The sequence below is a fragment of the Aricia agestis genome, chromosome 21, assembly GCF_905147365.1.
Source record: "Aricia agestis chromosome 21, ilAriAges1.1, whole genome shotgun sequence".
NCBI classification, from domain to species: Eukaryota; Metazoa; Arthropoda; class Insecta; order Lepidoptera; family Lycaenidae; genus Aricia; species Aricia agestis.
In genome coordinates this window covers 8,082,687-8,102,690 of record NC_056426.1, presented here as the reverse complement: position 1 = coordinate 8,102,690, position 20,004 = coordinate 8,082,687, and the positions used below count along the sequence as shown (strand labels likewise).

At 38.5% G+C, this 20,004-nt stretch overlaps 1 protein-coding gene across 2 annotated transcripts in view; it reads left to right on the top strand.

Annotated features, from left to right (window-relative positions):
* LOC121737528 (mushroom body large-type Kenyon cell-specific protein 1) overlaps positions 1-20,004 on the top strand; it is a 193,579-nt gene that overhangs the window by 134,960 nt on the left and 38,615 nt on the right. For both annotated transcript variants that reach the window (XM_042129183.1, XM_042129182.1), the window contains exon 3: positions 18,413-18,735. In XM_042129183.1, the coding sequence (XP_041985117.1) occupies positions 18,413-18,735 (323 nt within the window). The remainder of the gene's footprint in view (positions 1-18,412; positions 18,736-20,004) is intronic.

Genomic DNA, 20,004 nt, shown 5'->3' with positions numbered 1-20,004 from the left:
GATAAGCGTACTTAGATACAAAATATTATCTTTACACTATGATAATAATACAGTACTTAAGTGTCTAATATAATATGATGTATAAACGTAACAATAAAAAACTTCCCAGTAAATTGGCGGTATATTCTGTAAATTGCATAACATTTTTCTAATCGCCCCGCCACTTGACCATGGTCCTTCCCCCCTATCTGGTCTTAGTCATTTTTGGACCAATCAGCGACCTCTGAGTCACTTGTTTGCGAGAATAAAACTAGGTTTTACCTCGTAATGTACCTACGGGAAGAATAACGCCGTTGTTATGTTCCATCAAAGTAAATATGCCGCCATTTTGTTTTGAGGTTTCAAAATTCCATAACATTATAAACGAATATTATGTGTTTCTCAAGCCTAAACCGATTTTTATTTTCAAAAGGAACATACGATAGTTTATATTACGAAAAATTTGCGATTCTTGCGTGTCGAACGCAAAAAATACGGCGCGAAATAATGTTTCGGGCAGTGTCTAGGCAATTCTGAATTATTATTTTATTATTAATATAATATTATAGTCAGACTGTAGACATCACACACGTGACATTTGGGAATTTTTGGGGCAAGGATCAAAATTTCTAAAATGTTTTTGATTCCCGTTTAACATGTTTTAAGGAAGACTTTTATGAAGCTTTTCATTAAGTTTTAGGCGTTTTACATCTAGTTTCCTTCCTATCTTCGGAAAAACGCACGCATGAAAAATCTAGGAACACTTTTGATGCGTGGAAAGCCTAGGATAAATTGTATAGCTTCTGAAATATTTTATGTACTAACTAGATCACGCCTGCAACTCCGTTGCGCCAAAATTCGATTATTGCGCGGGAATCGTACATTTTTTCGAGATAAAAAGTATCCTGTGTCCTTTCCCGGGACTCAAAGTATCTGCATACGAAATTTCAGCAAAATCGGTTCAGCGCCTTGGCCGTGAATAGGTGACAGACAGACCCACTTTCGCATATTTATAGTATGTGGTATTAAGTATGGAATATGGATATACTTATTATTATTATGTTAATGTCGCAACTCGCAGTCGACTGGTTAAAAAAGCCATTCAATCAAACATTTGACTGAGCAACGCCATTCAATCACACGGCTATACGTCGTTTAGCCGACTTGTTGACTGCAACGTTCAACACTACAGCTAGATGACGCTTAGCCAACTGGTTAAATGGTAAATTAACTAGGTTGACTATTAGTTTAGTGCTATTATTACACAAGCGTAATTATAACAAGCAGATCAATTATTTATTGTATTCTCACTCATTTTGAACACAATTGCAATTATAATTATATTTAAATTAGAATTGCAATTGTGTTATAATTTTGACTTTCACTCATAATATTATGTGCCCCCATAATTTCTGCCTCGTTAATAATACTTGTAACGTATATGTATTTACGAAAAATCTCTTAATACAACCACAAAACACCGGTTAGTTAACGCCATATTGTAAACAAAACGCACCTAGCGCCGCGGTGGTGAGCACTGAACTAATTCAATTAAACGGCGGCTTTTGAATCAGCTGTAGTTTTGAACGCTTTGAGCGACTTAAATATTCAATTAAAAAGCTAGACGTGTGATTGAATGGTGTTGTTCAGTCAAAGGGCTAGCTGTTTGATTGAACGGCTATTTAAACCAGTTGGCTGCGACATTAATATGAGTAGTATTGCCGCGACTCGCGCATCTATAATATATATACTAGCTATAATATCCTGGTCCATTAACAATGTAAAATGAAAACCAAACAGGTAATAGAATAACTTATGATTCTCTATGCCACAATGTCTATGGGACTTTCCATAAAAATCCAAACATGTTTCCATTGGCCAGTAATTTCTCTATTTAGGTAGAAAGCTAACCCCCGACCTCTATTATACTGAGTATTTATCATGAATAATCGAAAATAAATCTTTGTCAAGGATATTTATTGGGTATTTTGGTGTTTGGAAATTGGCAACATTAATTTCGAGATTCGAAATTCGAAAGCGACGGAATACAAATAATATTCTTGCGAATAAAAATGTTTACACAGTTTGTCTAAGCCAGCGGTTCTCAAACTTTTTTGGTGGCGGAAGTGGCGGAACCCTTTTAAGAAGGGACTTTTGACGGACCCCCAATTATGATCATGAGTCATAATATGACTCTCCAAAGCGACCATTTTAGCCCCGCATATATAGCAACGTCGATCAACCAAATACGACTCAACCGTATTTGCCTCATGCTTTATTCGTAGAAAAAAAACGAACTGTCTTGGTAGAGCTATACAGGGTGTAGTAAAAATAAGTGATAATACTTTAGGGTGTGTACGTGTTCCTTGTAGAGAGTTCACTATAAAAGTGGCAGCGCTGAAAGACCAAAAAAATTTTTCACTTTTGTATGGGGAAACTCGTGACGCTCGGGCCCTTGCCCATACAAAAGTGAAATTTTTTTTTCGTCTTTCAGAGCTGCTACTTTCACAGTTAACTCTCTACAAGGAACACGTACACACCTTAAAGTATTATCACTTATTTTTGTTACACCCTGTATACATACTAACGTAGTTATTTATATTTAGTAATATGTAGTAGAACTTAGTAAATGGCTCACCATACATGGGACCACCACTGCAACTCCTGTGTCGCCAGGATCATCAGTGGTAACCAACCACGAAAACCCTTTGATATGATCTCAGGGATGCCCGAGGGACATGCTAAATCTGTCTTGGGACCCGCAACGAAATTAATCAGAAGAAAGGTAGGAGGAGTATGAGAAATCTAATTTCCCTACCCGGGAACGAAATTAGTAGAACTTAGTAGCGAAAAGATGGCTTTTTGTTAGTGAGGTAGCATGATCTTCATCGTGGGTATCGCAGACACAATAGATTTTCAATTGTTATGCGGCAGCCGGCTGCCGCTTGGGTATTGACTATCTATTGATGGGTTAATTATGCAACTCTTTGAAGTATCTCTGCGGGGCTAAAATGGTCGCTTTGAAGAATCATGATATGAATCATAATAGGTATGATTAATTTTTCTAAAATCGCAAAATGCAACTCTGCTTACAATTCATTTCTGTATTTTTGTACTGATTTGACATTTGTCAGTTTGACAGTTTTGACAATTCATTTGCTGAATTGATTGAGAGGAATTGCTAAATGTGACGATTTTAGCCCCGCTGATATAAAATAGAGCAAACTACCCCTTTGTTCGCAGTCATCATATTTAGATGTTCATTGAAAATACTAAAATACTATAAATGCCAATCCTTACTTTCATACTCATTTTTTACATTTTTTCGGTGAGTGACATAATATTATGCTATATTATATTTTATACCCGTGCGAACCCGGGCGGGTCGCTAGTAATATTATAAATGCGAAAGTGTGTCCGTCTGTCTGTCTGTTACGTCTTCACGCCCAAACTGCTGAATAGATTTTGCTGTTTGGTATGGGGATACTTTGAGTGCCGGAAAATGTACAGTACCCACACGATAAAATAATAAATTTAGGCGGAACGGAGTTGCGGGCGTCATCTAGTAATATTATAACTTTCTCTTAATGAACTAGGGTGCCAATAATAATTGGGTGTTTTTTTGGTGCACAACTAGTCCATGATGCCGCTGAAATAGCGGCAAATGAACAATTAAAGCTGACAACACTAAGCGTGATCATCAATTATCCACTCAAGCCATCGACACTGGATTTAATGGCGGCCATTTGTCTCTGACCGATATTGTCTATGGACAGCTGAAAGATTGGAAGCCATATAGTTTCTAAAAGTTCTTTTAAGTTCCACTGATACGTGGATGTAATATAAAATATTATTTACATGCTGAAGATCTATCCTTAGCAAGTTTTATAATCATTAAAATGAAACTGTTATCATGTATAATATAGGTAACTCTCTCTCACTACTTGGAATACTTCCTACTCTAACTTTCTTTTGATTAATTTCGTTGCGAGACAGTTTTAGCATGTCCCTCGCGCTGCCTGAAATCATATGAAAAGGTTTTCTAGTTGCCTCTGTTAGGTTTACAGGAGTTGCAGTGATGGGATTGTGTGAGGGCCAATTTAAAAAAAAATCCCTTCCTAATTTGACACAGCGAAAACTTTACAAATTACAAAATCTTCAACAGACCTTGCTGTTTAAATATTTTTCTAGTAAGGGGGTGGATAAAGACGCAAGCTTTCTACAATGTAGCTATTAAATCTGAATTAACGGACAAAAACGTCAAAAAACATTTCGATTTTCCCGGATTCGTCGCGCGCAATTTGGCGGCCATTTTTCGCGGGGAATCCGCGCGCTCACGTCGTTAGTGTTGCCAACATGAAATCGAGATTATCTATGGTCCAGCTATTAAATTGCTATGTTGGCAATTATGTCGGTTATAAAGCAATTTCGCAGTGAAAGATCGTATTAGATTTTTGTCATTTTCTATTATTATAAAAAGTGGGATTCCATTCTGCGACTGCGCTTATTTTTGATGGATGCTTTTTTACCATTAGTCTGTTACTAAATAAAAATGTGTAACTTCTTCAAAATTAAATTAAAAATAATGCCTCCTACACCGCTTTCTTGTTTGCTGTTTGATTTTATAGTGCCCAAGTGTGTGTGTGCACAAGGGCACTCTCTCTTCCTTACACACGACAGGACTGCCACCTTTGGCAATGCTGCCTGATCCTTTCAGGGCAGGACTTTATACATGCCCATCCGGCATCCGATGCATGGATTATCTTACTTGTCAATCAGGTGATTATACAAATCACCAGATTAGCTTCTTCTGATATTTTTTTTATTTCAAGTATTTGTAAATCCATGACGCTTGCCCATCACAAAAAAATTATCTGTCAGAGCTACTTCTTTCAAAGCCCATTTAAGGGACACATTCACACCGTAAATTATTATCACTTAGTTTTGTTACATCCTGTATATCTATAGTCTAGACTCTAGACTTTAAGCTGTTTGTCAGTGAGGCGTAAACTATTTTAATATTATCACCGTATTGTCCAGCACTGACCGGGCTAGTTGACAACTATGTCGATTGAAATACTTGAATCTTTCAAAGCTTTTTGAAAGTCAATTAAAAACTATTTTGTGGGTGAGTTTTCTGAATAGGACAAGGAAAAAGAAGTTGAATTTAAAATGACGAGGAGCTTACAAATGTGAAAGTCCGAATTGTTAAGAAAAAAACCTTTAGAAGAAAAATTCTTTGAAGAAAAATCTTTTTTTGGCGGCGCTTTTAGATTGGTAAAAAATGTACCTAGTACCTACTCGCGTCAGAAAATGGGATCTGATGGAAAATTCGTAAGACGGAAGGCAAGTAGAGTCTCATAATCAAATGATATTCAAAACTAACTCTAATTTAATTTTCTAACATGTTGTTAAAATGACATAAGCCGTTGGTTTATATTAGCGTTTAAGCCTAACCAAAATATTTAACCAACTGTGCACCTGCGTTTATCCATTGTGGTTTTTCTAATCTAGACGTTGTAGTAAGTTTCCAAAACATAGTGACACATAAGCTAGAATTGCTCTACACAACTTATAACAAAAGTATGTATAATATAATAATAATATAATAATAAATTGTTTTTAGAAATGTCATCAATCATCATACACCAGTCACACACCAGTATAGAGAAAAATGTTTCAAAGACAAAACATTATTTTTGGGGATCTGTCAAAATTGTCATTTCTTAAAAGGGTACCGTCGCCAAAAAAGTTTGCGAAAAGATATTTTCCTGTCATAAAACAAGTGCGAATAAACCATTTACAGCGAAAGAGTGCTAGAAAAACTAATAATTTACAATAACGTTAACAAAATAAATAGCATTCTAAGTTTATCGACCATAAAGTTACGGTTCATTGATAAAAAATCGATAAAAACTATCGATAAAAACCATCGATACTGGCACATCCCTACCGAAAACGGTAGTCACGCGTCAGCGGTGATCGGCTAGTGCTGCGAACACTATCGATTGATTTATCGATACATTCGCTCTTAATCGTGTACCACACACGATTCGATTCTTTTTGCTCAAAACCTCATGAAATATTAATTTTTTCTTGATTGAAAAATACGTGTAAATTTTGTTTGTTTGTTTGAGTGGTTTTTTGTGTTTTTTGTTGTTTCAACGATACGAATTTAATGCTTTAGTTTTCAACGCTGGGAAATGTCGGCGTTCTTTGAAGTTTTTTTTTAATTCAGAACTTGTTAAAATCATTTCTAGTTATAATTTTTTATCTACTTTTGTATTGTACTAAGTCTACCTAATGTATTTCAATGCGGTAGGGTGTACTGTTTTATATAAAGAGTATGATTACTCATATACCAGCTACTTTATAATGCTACTATCGACGACGCTCGCAACTCCGTTGCGCCAAAATTCGTTTATCGCGCGAGAACCGTACATTTTTCCGGGATAAAATGTATGCTATGTCCTTTCCCGGGACTCAACGTATCTCCATACCAAATCTCAGCATAATCGGTTCAGCGGTTTGGGCGTAAGAGGTAACAGACAAAACATCAGAAACTGAGCATAAATTTACCAAACATTTTTAAATAATTCAAGTACTCGTTCTTTTTGACAGTGCAATATTTAAATTTGGAACGGGCCGCGGCTCGCGACATAAATAGAACGCACCTATCTTGCATCTCGCTTTTTACGCGCGTCCTGTTTTTTATCACGCATCTGTCCATTTGGCATATCGTTAATAGTGATGTACCATAGACCACGGTAGTATCGATAGAGAATTTAGTTTAGACAAGTTGTAAACTATCGATTTTTTTATCTTTGATTATATTTTAATTTAACGTAGAAGAGAAATTAGGTAAACTCCTAAGTCCGTATCTATGTAGGAACAGACATTTTTAGTATCATAAACACGTTTCTTTTGTATTTTCGAGTTAGGGCGAACACTTTTAATGACCTTTTTAACACTCAATGTTCAACCGAATATTATTGTTAAAAATTGTACATCGCGTGTCTCACAGCTATTCAAATTTAAATAAACGATCTCCATGATAACTTAGGTAATAAATTGATATAACCAACACATAAAATGTCACCAATCCGGTTTTTTATTCACATAAGCGTCAAAACCACAAGTTCCCATCTGCCGACCAATGAGGTAATGAAAACGTTACATTGTAACCGCGGGGCCCAACGCTGACCTTATAAGGTATAGGAGATGTATTAAAAATTAAAATAACAAATTGCGTGCAACGACCGGCCGATAGAGAAAAATTGCAGAAGACCCCGCGCGGCGGTTGCAAATTAGGTCGTAATGCGATAAATTTAAAGTGCCGTTTCGAATAAACATTAGCGTAGCAGATGTTGTTCGAAACGAAGATTAGGGGAACTAAGGCATAAAAAGCGGTCAGCCAATCGCGGGCCGCCCTCGTCCTCCGTCCCTTTCGCACGCACCGCTCTCCTCTTTCTAATGCTTATATTTTTTTGCCATCTTATTCTAATTCCTCATTCAAATGGCTCGCATCGAACGCGGGCATCGTAACCTTTCCGCCATTATAATTACTCAGTCATATATGGTTAGACATTTTATGTGAATTTCTCAAGAATATGCTTTTAAATGAACGATTAAATTATTTCGAATGAACAATCGATACTGGGTATAGATTATTCGTTGCGAGAATCGCATCGGCCCCTCAATTCTAGAGACAAATATTGTTATTGTCGGCCACGATGACAGAAATAATTGTTTTTTTATTGTGACATGAAAGGTCAAGAAAGAGACCGGTTGCATTCTAGTCACCACAGGTAAAAAATAACTAAATACTTCGATAATTCGTTCACCAACTTCACGTTACATAATGAAAGTATAATTACATTTTAATAATTAATCGGATTAACAAGCCTCCGAAAATTATTGCTAATATTGAAAGATGAAAAAGTAAACTCAGATATGTACATCAACATCAATATGAGATCCAGCTAAAATTATTCTCTATCTAAATTAAAATATTTACAAAGCCAAAACCTAAACAAAGTCTAAATACATGTCTTTGTCTGCAATATTGGAAACTAAGACAACTTTGAAATGTCCTTGTCACATGGCAAAAAAAAACCGACTGACAAAAAACTTGAAAAAAGAACCTGGCAATATAATAAAAAAATACAGCAATAATTTCACATCACTACAGCTGCTCACATTAAAAGTACCTAGCCTAATTAACAAAATTGCCCTGAGCTTTAATAATTACTTAGAATTTTGTGCTAAACTAAAGGTAATTGCCTAATTTACACAAAATTAGTATTCCACCGTATTACACACCAATTATGACGTATAATACCATAGACACAAAAACGTCTTCCATTTCTTTGCCGCCGCAAAACCTTTTGCATGTCAATCAACGTCAGTCTTCTTCTTCTTTTTATTTTCTCGTCGGCTGTGCATTTTTGCCATTATGCCATTGACCTACAAAATATTTTTAAATTTAATAGAACATATGTTAACGTAATTGTTTTATTGCTGCAATAATATTTAAGTGTTGGAATTATAGTTATATTTTTTTTATTTAAATAGCTCTGTAGAGGATTTCCGTTTATTTATTACTTGTAATCGTTTATTGTATTAAAAAAACTGAGAGTTTATATCATAAACAGTTCTTATAAAGTCTTGTTAAAGATTATGCTTACTTTTTTCATCATACGGCATACCTTATAATGCGTAGCGTAGTGACGAGATTTTATCGATAATATTATATCGATAAATATTTTTGACAGACTACAACAGCAACTGACATTGCTCATAGAATTAGCACGTTGAAGTGGAAGACAGCCATATTATCTGCAAAAAGAAGGAGCAGATAAGTGTTAGAGTAGAGATCTCCATTAGGCAAACTTCTGCAGCTCAATGGACCGACTTGAAGAAGGTCACAGTGGATGGATGAGGGCTGCCCGAGATAGAGATGGGCGCTCGTTAGGGTAGGCCTTCAGCAGTGGACAGCGATAACACTTTTTTTGAAATTTAAACACAGCCATTTTGACAAAAGTCATGATTTGAATTAATTTAAAAATGCCGTTAAAATCTCAACTGCTGTTCAGTTTATCGTCCTGAATTTCAGTTTCTGTTCTGTATTGAATGGCTTATTTAAATTAGTGTATATCTTGTGAAGTATTAACAAGAAGATACACTAAATTGACAGACTTACCAAATCTCCTGTTGAAAATTATATCTACATTACGTCACGTTGTGTCTCTAAGTTTAATCTATTTGCAACAATTAGGTTTCATCATAGCAGCTAGGTACGCTAGATATGCTAGACACGCGCGGAATCGCTGGGAATATAGCGAATCGGAGAAGGACCATACAAGGACACGTTTGTTTCCGTGTTGAATCACGCGGTGTGAGGCACAAGCTGAGGCGGATAGCCAAGGCAGAAATGCACTGAACAATTATTATGTTGTTGAGACGGGGGAGTCAAAGAACGCACTGGAGAAATATTGGCTATTCTTAGATTTATTTAATGTTTTTGATTATAGGTCTACCAGGTTTAAAAAAAATATCCTTGATCATTGGATATTTTTTATATTTGCATGTTTCACACACATAATAAGCCGCTAAAGGAATAAAAAAGGATGAAAATGTTTTATTCCTATTACCCCGGCATTGCTAAAGTCAATTTACTTTCTCACATTTTGCCATCAGATTCTGGTAGACATACCTACTTATAATTACTTAAAAAAAGTTTAAGAGAAAATGTACGTAGTTTGTGTCAAAATCTTCAGAAAATTAAAATTGAATAATTATTTTTTTGAGTGCGGCAGTTAGTAGTAGGTAATAGAAAATAGTTACAAGCGTACCAGCTAGTCTGGACAACGGTGTCGCAGGAGCGAGTAAAATGGAAGGCCTTGGAGACTTATCCCAGCAGTGATACAGCATAGGTTAAGAAAATAATTTTAAAAGATACATACTTCAAACAGAATTTCTTTATCATAAAAATATGTCATCTTTCCAAGAAATACCTCATCAAAATCGATTTATGTAAATAGATAAATGATCAGATCACATTGAGAAAGAAATATCCTTTTCGAAGGCAGTTAAAAATAGCTCAATACTTCATTGTCAGCCTACATTTTTAATATCAACCTCAGACTCTGTTCCAAATTAAGTAGCTCTCAGATCGCCAAGACTCACTGGGTGCGCCTGCACAGACTAATTGGACCGCATTGGCTCGAAGGTCGTCGTGATCCATCATACACCAATTAAACACCATAAATGTAGAAAAAACGCAATTGCGCAACAGATTAATTGTAACATGTAACGAAACTGGTAAATGGCGACCCTAATGTTTTTTGTGGTCGCACCGGTCTGAACGTTATAGTAAGTATGCCTGTAAATGTTATTGACGTGGGAGAGCCATGCTTCGGCACGAATGGGCCGGCTCAGCCGGAGAAATACCACGGGCTCACAGAAAACCGGCGTGAAACAGCTCTTGCGCTGTGTTTCGCCGAGTGAGTTATAGTCCCCCATTACCCAATTCCCTCTTAAAAGGCCGGCAACGCACCTGCAGCTCTTCTGATGCTGCGAGTGTCCATGAGCGACGGAAGTTGCTTTCCATCAGGTGACCCGTTTGCTCGTTTGCCCCCTTTATTTCATAAAAAATTTATTGAAAACTTACTTTTAAGTCTTAACCTTTTTTCAGAAAGAAGAGATTCAGCTAGATAGATGGCTATCCACTATCCAGCCAACGGCTTAGGCTATTTTGTTTTCCTATTCCTATCCTATGAATTATTGAAAATAAAAAACTTAGAACGCTCACAGCGAACAGACTTGGACGTTGACTTAATTGTCATATTCAATAATTTCATGTTACAAAGAGGTAACTTATAGGTCTACCAGAATCTGATGGCAATTTTTGACAGCAAATTGTTGACAGCAAAAAATTGCAAGTCATAAGCTACCGCTTATGTCTTGCACACGCGACCTATGAGTCAGTTGACCTTGCTTGATCACATTTGCCAATCAACAGTGTGATCGCTGCTTTGTTTTAGATATTTCATGTGAAACACACAAATGTAATATACTAATATTATAAATGCGAAAGTGTGTCTGTCTGTCTATCCATCTATCTGTTACCTCTTCACGCCCAAACCGCTGAGACGATTTTGGTGAAGGTATGGAGATACTTTGAGTCCCGGGAAAGGACATAGGATACTTTTTATCCCGGAAAAATGTACGGTTCCCGCGCGATAAACGAATTTTGGCGCAACGGAGTTGCGGGCGTCATCTAGTGGTTATAGAAACTAAAATAACGCCACGGACATACACACATACAGCGACAAACAGACACGTCAAACTCATAAATACCCACTTTTTAGTCAGCAGTTAAAAATGGATGGCTGGACTTGCGGCCTTGGAATTACGCCGAGTGCGTCTAGCATGCGTCCAACGAGATACTATCCCACTCAACACACGAGTGTAGTTTAAAACTACTCTTCTCATACTGTCAAAATCTCGACAAAATTTCATGTTAGTGTTCGCTAATTTTGACGACAGATCTACACGAGAAAAAATGTATGTCATGTTAGGGTCAATAGAGATGAAGAGACAAACCATCAAACATCGAAAAAACATGTAGACAAAATTTTATCGTTGGCGTATGCTAGGCGCACAGATGTGGCTTCAAGGAGTGAGCCCATTGAGACGGGCCGTGCCGGGGCTCAGCGTGCCGGGGCTCATCGCAAAAATCCGCCTCCATACAATTTGTATGGAAGCGGATGCGCGTATCACACACTGTGTCGGGGCGGCGATTTCCGTCATTGCGACAAGGCCCGGCAAGGCCCGACAAACCCGCTGCGCCACGGTAACAGTGTGACCACACTTCACATAGATTTCCACTTTTTGGTAGATTTGAGGTCAAATGAATGACGATTTAGTAGTCCAAAATGTTTTGTAAATTTTAATAGAAGATCGATATTATATAACAAATAATATAAAAAAATTAAAATGCATAATGAAGACAGTCCATATACACATTTTAGTTTTATTTTAGTTTAAACCATGTAGAATACATTGATTAATAAAGGTAGATTTTCGGTAGAATCTAAAACACGGTCTAGTAGATTTTAGTAGAATATAGCAACGTTTTTGATATATCGAGTCACGAGTGATTTAAGAGTGGTCACACTGGAGCTATCCAAAGTACTCAAAATCCGTCAATGCGATGCGGCCCGGCCCGGCAATAGTGTGCTAAAACGCATTTTGCGCTGCGCTGAGCCCCGATCCGCCCCGGCAAGCCCCGGCAAGCCCCGGCACACGCCGACAAAGTGAGCGCGAACCTTCACTCTGCATCCTCTATTTGTTGTATCACGGGGAGTGCTCTGAGGAATTGTTCGGAATACCTCCTGCAACATTTCGCCATCGTTCCACGCGAAAAATATACCATCCTCGTCACCTTGATGAGTGACAGTCTTCCACCGTGTGTTTTTCGCGTAACTTTCTGCCACGCACAAATCTGGAACGAACTGTCGCCAGCATTTCCGGGCCTTACGACCTGCAAGCCTTCGAGAAGCGTATGCCCTCTTAAAAGACCGGCAACGCACCTGCAGTTCTTCTGATGTTGCGAGTGTCCATGGGACACGGTACTCGTTTATCAGGTGACCGGGTTTGCTCGTTTGCCTCCTAATTTTTCGTTTTGAGTATGCAAACGTACGTCTTTGGAGTGTTGCTCAGCCATTTGATTGTATGGGCGTACCGTCAATGCACACTCTTCTGTAAAATCACTATTTTTCGTATCACCGGCTTCTGGGACAAACACCAGCGGCGGGGCTAAGATGGTCACATTTAGCAATTCCTCTCAATCAATTCAGCAAATGTATTGTCAAAACTGTCAAACTCACAAATGTCAAATTAGTACGAATTACCAGACATGAATTGCTAGCAGACTTGCATTTTGCGATTTAAAAAAAATCATATTATGATTCATAAAATGATTCTCCAAAGCGACCATTTTGGCCCCGCAGCTCCTCGCATACCTATGTATGTACTGTGCCGATTAATAATGTTATCTAGATTAAGATTGTTTGTGAGGAAAAATAAAGAATTATTATTATTATCACAGTAATACTATATAATAATAATAGCTCCCACACCGGTTTTCGGTGACGGTGGCTGGTTTCATTGAAACCAGGCCAGCTACGCAGGAGTAATTTTATAGTGCCCAAGTGTGTGCGCAGTACACAAGGGCACTCTCTATTCCTTTACTCTCATAACCCAGTGGGACCGAAGACCGAAACGACCGGCGAGTGACCAGGCGCAGGATCGACTTTTTACATGCCCATCCGACGCATGGATCATCTTACTTGTCAGACAATTAGATGATCAGCCTGCATTGTCCTAACCAAACTTGGAAATAACGTCATGTTTCCAACGCGGGAATCGAACCCACGACCTCCGAGTCAAGAGCCGCGCTCTATATAACACTATAGACAAAACTATAAGAGGCACATAACTTGACAAAATACAATTTTTACCGACTCGTTGGAAAGACTTCTCACAGAATAAACCTAAGCCCGTGTTTTTCGCGGTATTCGCGTAATAATAAGCCCGGGGTCACTCAAGCTTACTACTAATTACTAATGCCAATAACCTCTCTACTTAGAAACAGCTAACTTAGTAGTTAATGTACCAAAGTACTAGAAAATCGAGCACAGTAAAGAAGTCAAAAATTCGCGGTTTGCTAGGGTTTATGGGTATATGAGGAAGTGCAACCTCCGTGGTTTAGGGCGTGGCTCTTGATTCGGAGGTCCTGGGTTCGAATCCCACGTTGGAAACATGTTATGTCCAAGTTTGGTTAGGATGCAGGCTGATCACCTGATTGTCTGACAAGATGATCCATGCGTCGGATGGGCATCTAAAAGTCCTGCGCCTGATCTCTCGCCAGTCGTGTCGGTCGTCCGTCCCACTGGGCTATGAGAGTAAAGGAAGATGGAGTACTAATTTGTGCTGCGCACACATATGGGCACTATAAAATTACTCCTGCGTAACTGGCCTGGTTTCAACCGGCCACCGTCACCTATCTTGGTATTATCAGTCTCTTAAGTATACTTTTGATGATGGTTTCGAATCTATCTTCACGCCTTATCGAATACGCGACGAGTAATTAGAAGCCAACGTTTTTACACCATTCGTTATAAAAAGTGAATAATTGAAGTTACTTTGTAATAACGACTGATAATACTGCTATGATATCCAATTATACTATAATATGAATGCCTGTATGTCTATCTGTCTCTGTTACCTCTTCACGCCCAAACTGCTGAACCAATTTTGCTCAAATTTGGCATGGAGATACTTTGAGTCCCGGGAAAGGACATAGGATACTCTTTATCCCGGAGAAATGTAGGGTTCCCGCGCGATAAATGAATTTTAGCGCAACGGAGTTACGGCCGTCATCTACTTTATTGTAAAAAGTTAATAATTTGACTTACTTTGTAACACCTAACGACTGCTAATAATTATAATACTGCTTTATAATTATAATATTGCCCATGTATAATTATTGGATATAAATGAGTTTACAAGTTGAAACCAGTGGTAGGCATCGTTGACTTTCCATAAAGTGTTATTCCATAAGGTGACTGACTGACTGATTGACATAGTGATCTATCAACGCACAGCCTAAACCACTGGACCGATCGAGCTGAAATTTGGCATGCAGGTAGATGTTATGACGTAGGCACCCGCTAAGAAAGGATTTTGATAAATTCCAACCCCAAGGGGTTCAAATAGGGGATGAAACTTTGTATATAATAATACTTCTTAACGCGAGCGAAGCCGCGGGTAAAAGCTCGTTTATTATATTAAACTCAAAGGTGACTGACTGACTGATTGACATAGTGATCTATCAACGCACAGCCCAAACCACTGGACCGATCGAGCTGAAATTTGGCATGCAGGTAGATGTTATGACGTAGGCACCCGCTAAGAAAGGATTTTGATAAATTCCAACCCCAAGGGGTTCAAATAGGGGATGAAACTTTGTATATAATAATACTTCTTAACGCGAGCGAAGCCGCGGGCAAAAGCTCGTTTATTATATTAAACTCAAAGGTGACTGACTGACTGATTGACATAGTGATCTATCAACGCACAGCCCAAACCACTGGACCGATCGAGCTGAAATTTGGCATGCAGGTAGATGTTATGACGTAGGCATCCGCTAAGAAAGGATATTGATCAATTTCACCCCCAAAGGGTTCAAGTAGGGGATGAAAGTTTGTATAATATAATAATACTTCTTAACGCGAGCGAAGCCGCGGGCAAAAGCTCGTGAAATATATTTCACTTATTTCATTTTAATAACGGCGTTTGAATAAAAAAATCATAATATGCTGATAACAAAAATATAAGCCAGTGTCCTATAATGATAAAACATTTTTGGACACTGGCTAATATATTTTAGCTATGTCCCTGTCCACACCATGCGCTTTCGTCTTCGATTTTCGTCATCTTCTTTCATACAACTTTCGTTTTGGCGCATACAATAATTGAATGCGTCAACGAACGCAATGCCAACATTGTCATTATTTTTGTTTTTTTGGATACGGTCAAAGGGCATGCGTCGCGGGCATGCCTCACGTTCGCTGTTGACTACGCTTTAACGCATGCCCTTGACGAATGGAAAAAGGCACAGTGTGGACAAAGCTATTTTTTTTTATGAAATAAGGGGGCAAACGAGCAAACGGGTCACCTGATGGAAAGCAACTTCCGTCGCCCATGGACACTCGCAGCATCAGAAGAGCTGCAAGTGCGTTGCCCGCCTTTTAAGAGGGAATAGGGTAATAGGGGAGGGTAGGGATGGGAAGGGAAGGGAATAGGGGGTGGGTAGGGAAGGAAATAGGGTAGGGGATTGGGCCTCCGGTAAACTCACTCACTCGGCGAAACACAGCGCAAGCGCTGTTTCACGCCGGTTTTCTGTGAGAACGTGGTATTTCTCCGGTCGAGCCGGCCCATTCGTGCCGAAGCATGGCTCTCTCACGTAAAATTTACGGATTTTGTCGCAAAGCACTTCTGTTATTTACGTTTCGGGTGCTTTCCGGCCGTGGATGAGGCACAGAATACATATTAGTACAAGGCTGATAGATTTCTACATTGCTTAAATTATTTAAAACCTAAAAAATATGTTTATTACATATTTTTTCATTCGCATTTCGCGTAAACTTAAGAGGATACACCAGGGGCTAGAGAAATGAAAAAAAAGCACGTGTAATATCTATAGCTGTCTCCCTTACCTGATTCCTTCTCCAAAACTTAACCGATTTAAGTACTTTTTTCATTAAAGATTAAAAAAAGGCTTGAGCTGCGTTCCTATGTTTTGCTTTTTTTTGTATAATCTAGCCAAATCTGTTTTCTGGACGTTTGAACACAGCGGAAAATCTGGCCATTTTTTTGGGTTTTTGAACGTTCATATCTTATTTAATAATTAAATTATGAAAAAAAAGAAAACATAGGGACATCGTATTAGTGGTCGTAGATATTCAGGAAAAAAATTATACCTCTACTAGCATTATCCAGGGAGGAAACAGGGGACAACGTTTGTATGGAAAAAAGGGCGGTGTGGACTCCTCTTAACAAAAATATTTAGCTACGGAGTGCTACGAACCTCTACGTAGGCTCTACGCCGCACTCAGGGACGAATATTAATTACTTAAATGCTACGATTAATAAAAACTAAGGAAACGTAACTCCCATCATTAGCTTTGTCCACGCTGTGCCTTTTATGTTCATCAAGGGCATGTGTTATAGCGCAGTCAACATTGCACGTGAGGCATGCCCGCGACGCTATGACACTTTTCTTTCCAACGCGGGTGGATTTTGACGCATTCAATTATTGAATATGCCAAACGAAAGTTGAATAAAAAGATGATGACGAAAATTGAAGATGAAATTGCATAGTGTGGACATAGCTAATAGCTATGTCAACACTGTGCACTTTTATCTTCAATTTTCGTCATCAACTTTCATATTGGCGCATTCAATAATTACATGCGTCATAGGCCTGGAGATGGTGACACAAAATTCTTGGTCATTTGTACCAGGCTGGCGGTTCTACAGGGGTATAATTACGTAAAGGCAAATAGGAAAATGATGGGCATAGCGCTCGCACCGGCAGCCCAAACGCGTCGGATAAATAACGACTGTCGAACTATTTGTTCCACAAAAATGCTTGTATTTTTAGATAGTCGAAAAAAATAAGTAGGCGGTAGCGTAATGCCATACTTCTCGGGTGCGGCTTACAGCCCGCCGACGCGAATACATTAATTTTAATAAAAAAATTGAACCTTTTGTACCCGGCAAATTTTTGCATAGCTAATCATCGTCGAGTAGCCATTCACGAAAATCACCTTGCCATACTTTTCCGACAGGTCCCAATGGCCGCCATACCACTGCAAAGGTGTAAATTTTTTTTTCGCCAAATGATTTGTACCACCCTGAAACTTTTTTTACAGTTCCCTGTATGATCATAAATAGGAGTATGCGACAAGAACATTTTACTGGGTGGAATATGTGCGGCTTATTTGGTCATAAGAAATTTAAAAAAAAAAAGAAGAAAGCGAATATTTTGGATACGGTCAGAGCGCATGTGTCACGGGCATGCCTCACGTACGCTGTTGACTGCGCTATAACGCATGCCCTTGATGAACAAAGGCACAGTGTGGACATAGCTATTGCGAAAGTGTCTATTATTGCGATGGACATAGACGAATATTCGTTTTATTGGTCCATCATGATACACGTAAGGCATGTTTGCCTATTCGTGCTTTGCCTTTTCTATTTTTTAACCGATCTGCAGATGTTAGACACATGTGTGACAGGTGGTGCTAACTGCTAATGTCTTCATTTAGTTTGAATTTTAATTAATAAGTTATCTAAACGTGTATTACCTCAGTTGAAGTCACTGAACTTTGCACCTGTGACATATTTTTCTAACTGCAGTTATTTGTTATAGAAATATTTAAACTGCAAATAACATAATATAAGGTCATATTTTATGTTTGATTATATTGAAAATGTGAAAGTATTATTTCTTATTTTATTAATATTATTCTACTGTCTATTGTCTGTTCATAATCAAAACTTTAGCGTCCCAAAATTTTCGCGTCTTAAGTAGTCGCTTCTGCAGGCTCAGCATAACAACATTAAAAACGATAAAGAATCGACATACTGACAGATTTTAAAATTGCGGATTAAAAAAAAAATAACTGCAGCTCTTCTAATGTTGCGAGTGTCCATAGGTGACGGTAGTTGCTTTCCATCAGGTGACACGTTTGCCCCCTTTATTTTTATTAAAAAAAGAAACAGCTACTATGGTGACCGTACTAAGCCTACTATTATGTCTATTAACTCTTAAAACTAAATGTCAACTTGTCTCTTGCAGGTCTAGAACGCGTAGCCGAGGAGTTGATGGGTCGAACGAAATGGAAGTTATACCAGGACGGGCTGATGCCGAGGGCAGAGGACTCCAGCGACGACGACCCCACGCTACCCCCGCCAGGGCTCAAAATAAAGACCATAGAGCAGATAAACGCGCCAGACAACGAGAAGGGAGTGGAGGAGGAGAAGCGAGAGACGATCCTGGAGAGCCTCATCAAGAGGCCGGCGACGCAGCCGAAGGTGGAGGAGGAACCGGCAGACTGGAAGCCGGCGGACAGGTGCTACTTCTGCGTGGACGGTGCTGAGGAGCAGGCGGCTGGGGCTACGGTGAGTGGAGGAGAAAGTAGGTTTGGAGTAGTCGTGAAAAGGTTTGGAGTAGTTATGAGTAGGTTTCGAGTAGTCATGATTAGGCTTGGAGTAGTTATGAAAAGGTTTGGAGTTATTAAGTAGGTTTGGAATAGTCATGACTCATGAGTAGGCTTGGTATAGTTATAAGTAGGCGTGGAGTAGTCATGAGTAGGTTTGGAGTAGTTATGAGAAACGAGAGGTGATCCTGGAGAGCCTGATCAAGAGGCCGGCGACGCAGCTGAAGGTGGAGGAGGAACCGGCAGACAGGAAGCCGACGGACAGATGCTACTTCTACGTGGACGGTGCTGAGGAGCATGCGGCTGGGGCTACGGTGAGTGGAGGAGTAGTTATGAGTGGGTTTGGAGTAGTTGAGTAGGTTTGAAGCAGTTATGAGTAGGTTTGGAGCAATTATGAGTAAGTTTGGCGTAGTCTTAAGTAGGTTTGGTGCAGTCATGAGTAGGTTTGGAGTAGACATGAGTAGGTTTAGAGTAGTCATAAGTAGGTTCGGAGTGTTCATGAGTGAGTTTAGAGTAGTCGTGAGTAGGTTTGGAGGTAGTGGATAGGTTTGAAGTAGTGATGCGTAGTTTGCAGTAGTCATGAGTAGGTTTGGAGTAGTTAAGTGGAAAATGGATATGTTCAGATTCTTCAGAACTTCACACTAGTGATTTGGAGTACTTACTTATGGATAGTCAAGAGACAAAAGGTTTGGATTAATTTAAAATGGAATAAATGAAAAATGTATAAATTAGACATAAACAGTTCGTTTAGAATAGTAATAGTTAGGTTAAATAGGAGTAGAATAGATAGATAAAGCTCTTTATAAGTAGTTCGATTAAATTAACAAATTACAGAAAAATATGGGCAAATACCTTGTTCTTTGTCATTATATAACACGTATAAAGAAAAAAAGCGGACAATTAAGCAACTATAAGGAGGGTATAAGGTCATTATCATAATATTAATACGCGAACGAAAATCTTTGTAACCCTTTTTACGAAAAATGGGGAAACGTAGGTGCATAGAATTTTGCACAGTTATAGTTTATATGGTGAAGGAGTGCATCGAACTAATATTATTTTGAAATTATGCTTTTATCATACATTTTTTTAACAAACAAAAAATTACACACACTACAACACACACACATGAGAAATGACAGATTTTTGAGTGACAAGCCTATACATACGAATTATACTCTTTTATTTATGTTTGAAGTCTGTTGACAACAAATTGACAAATTGAAAATGG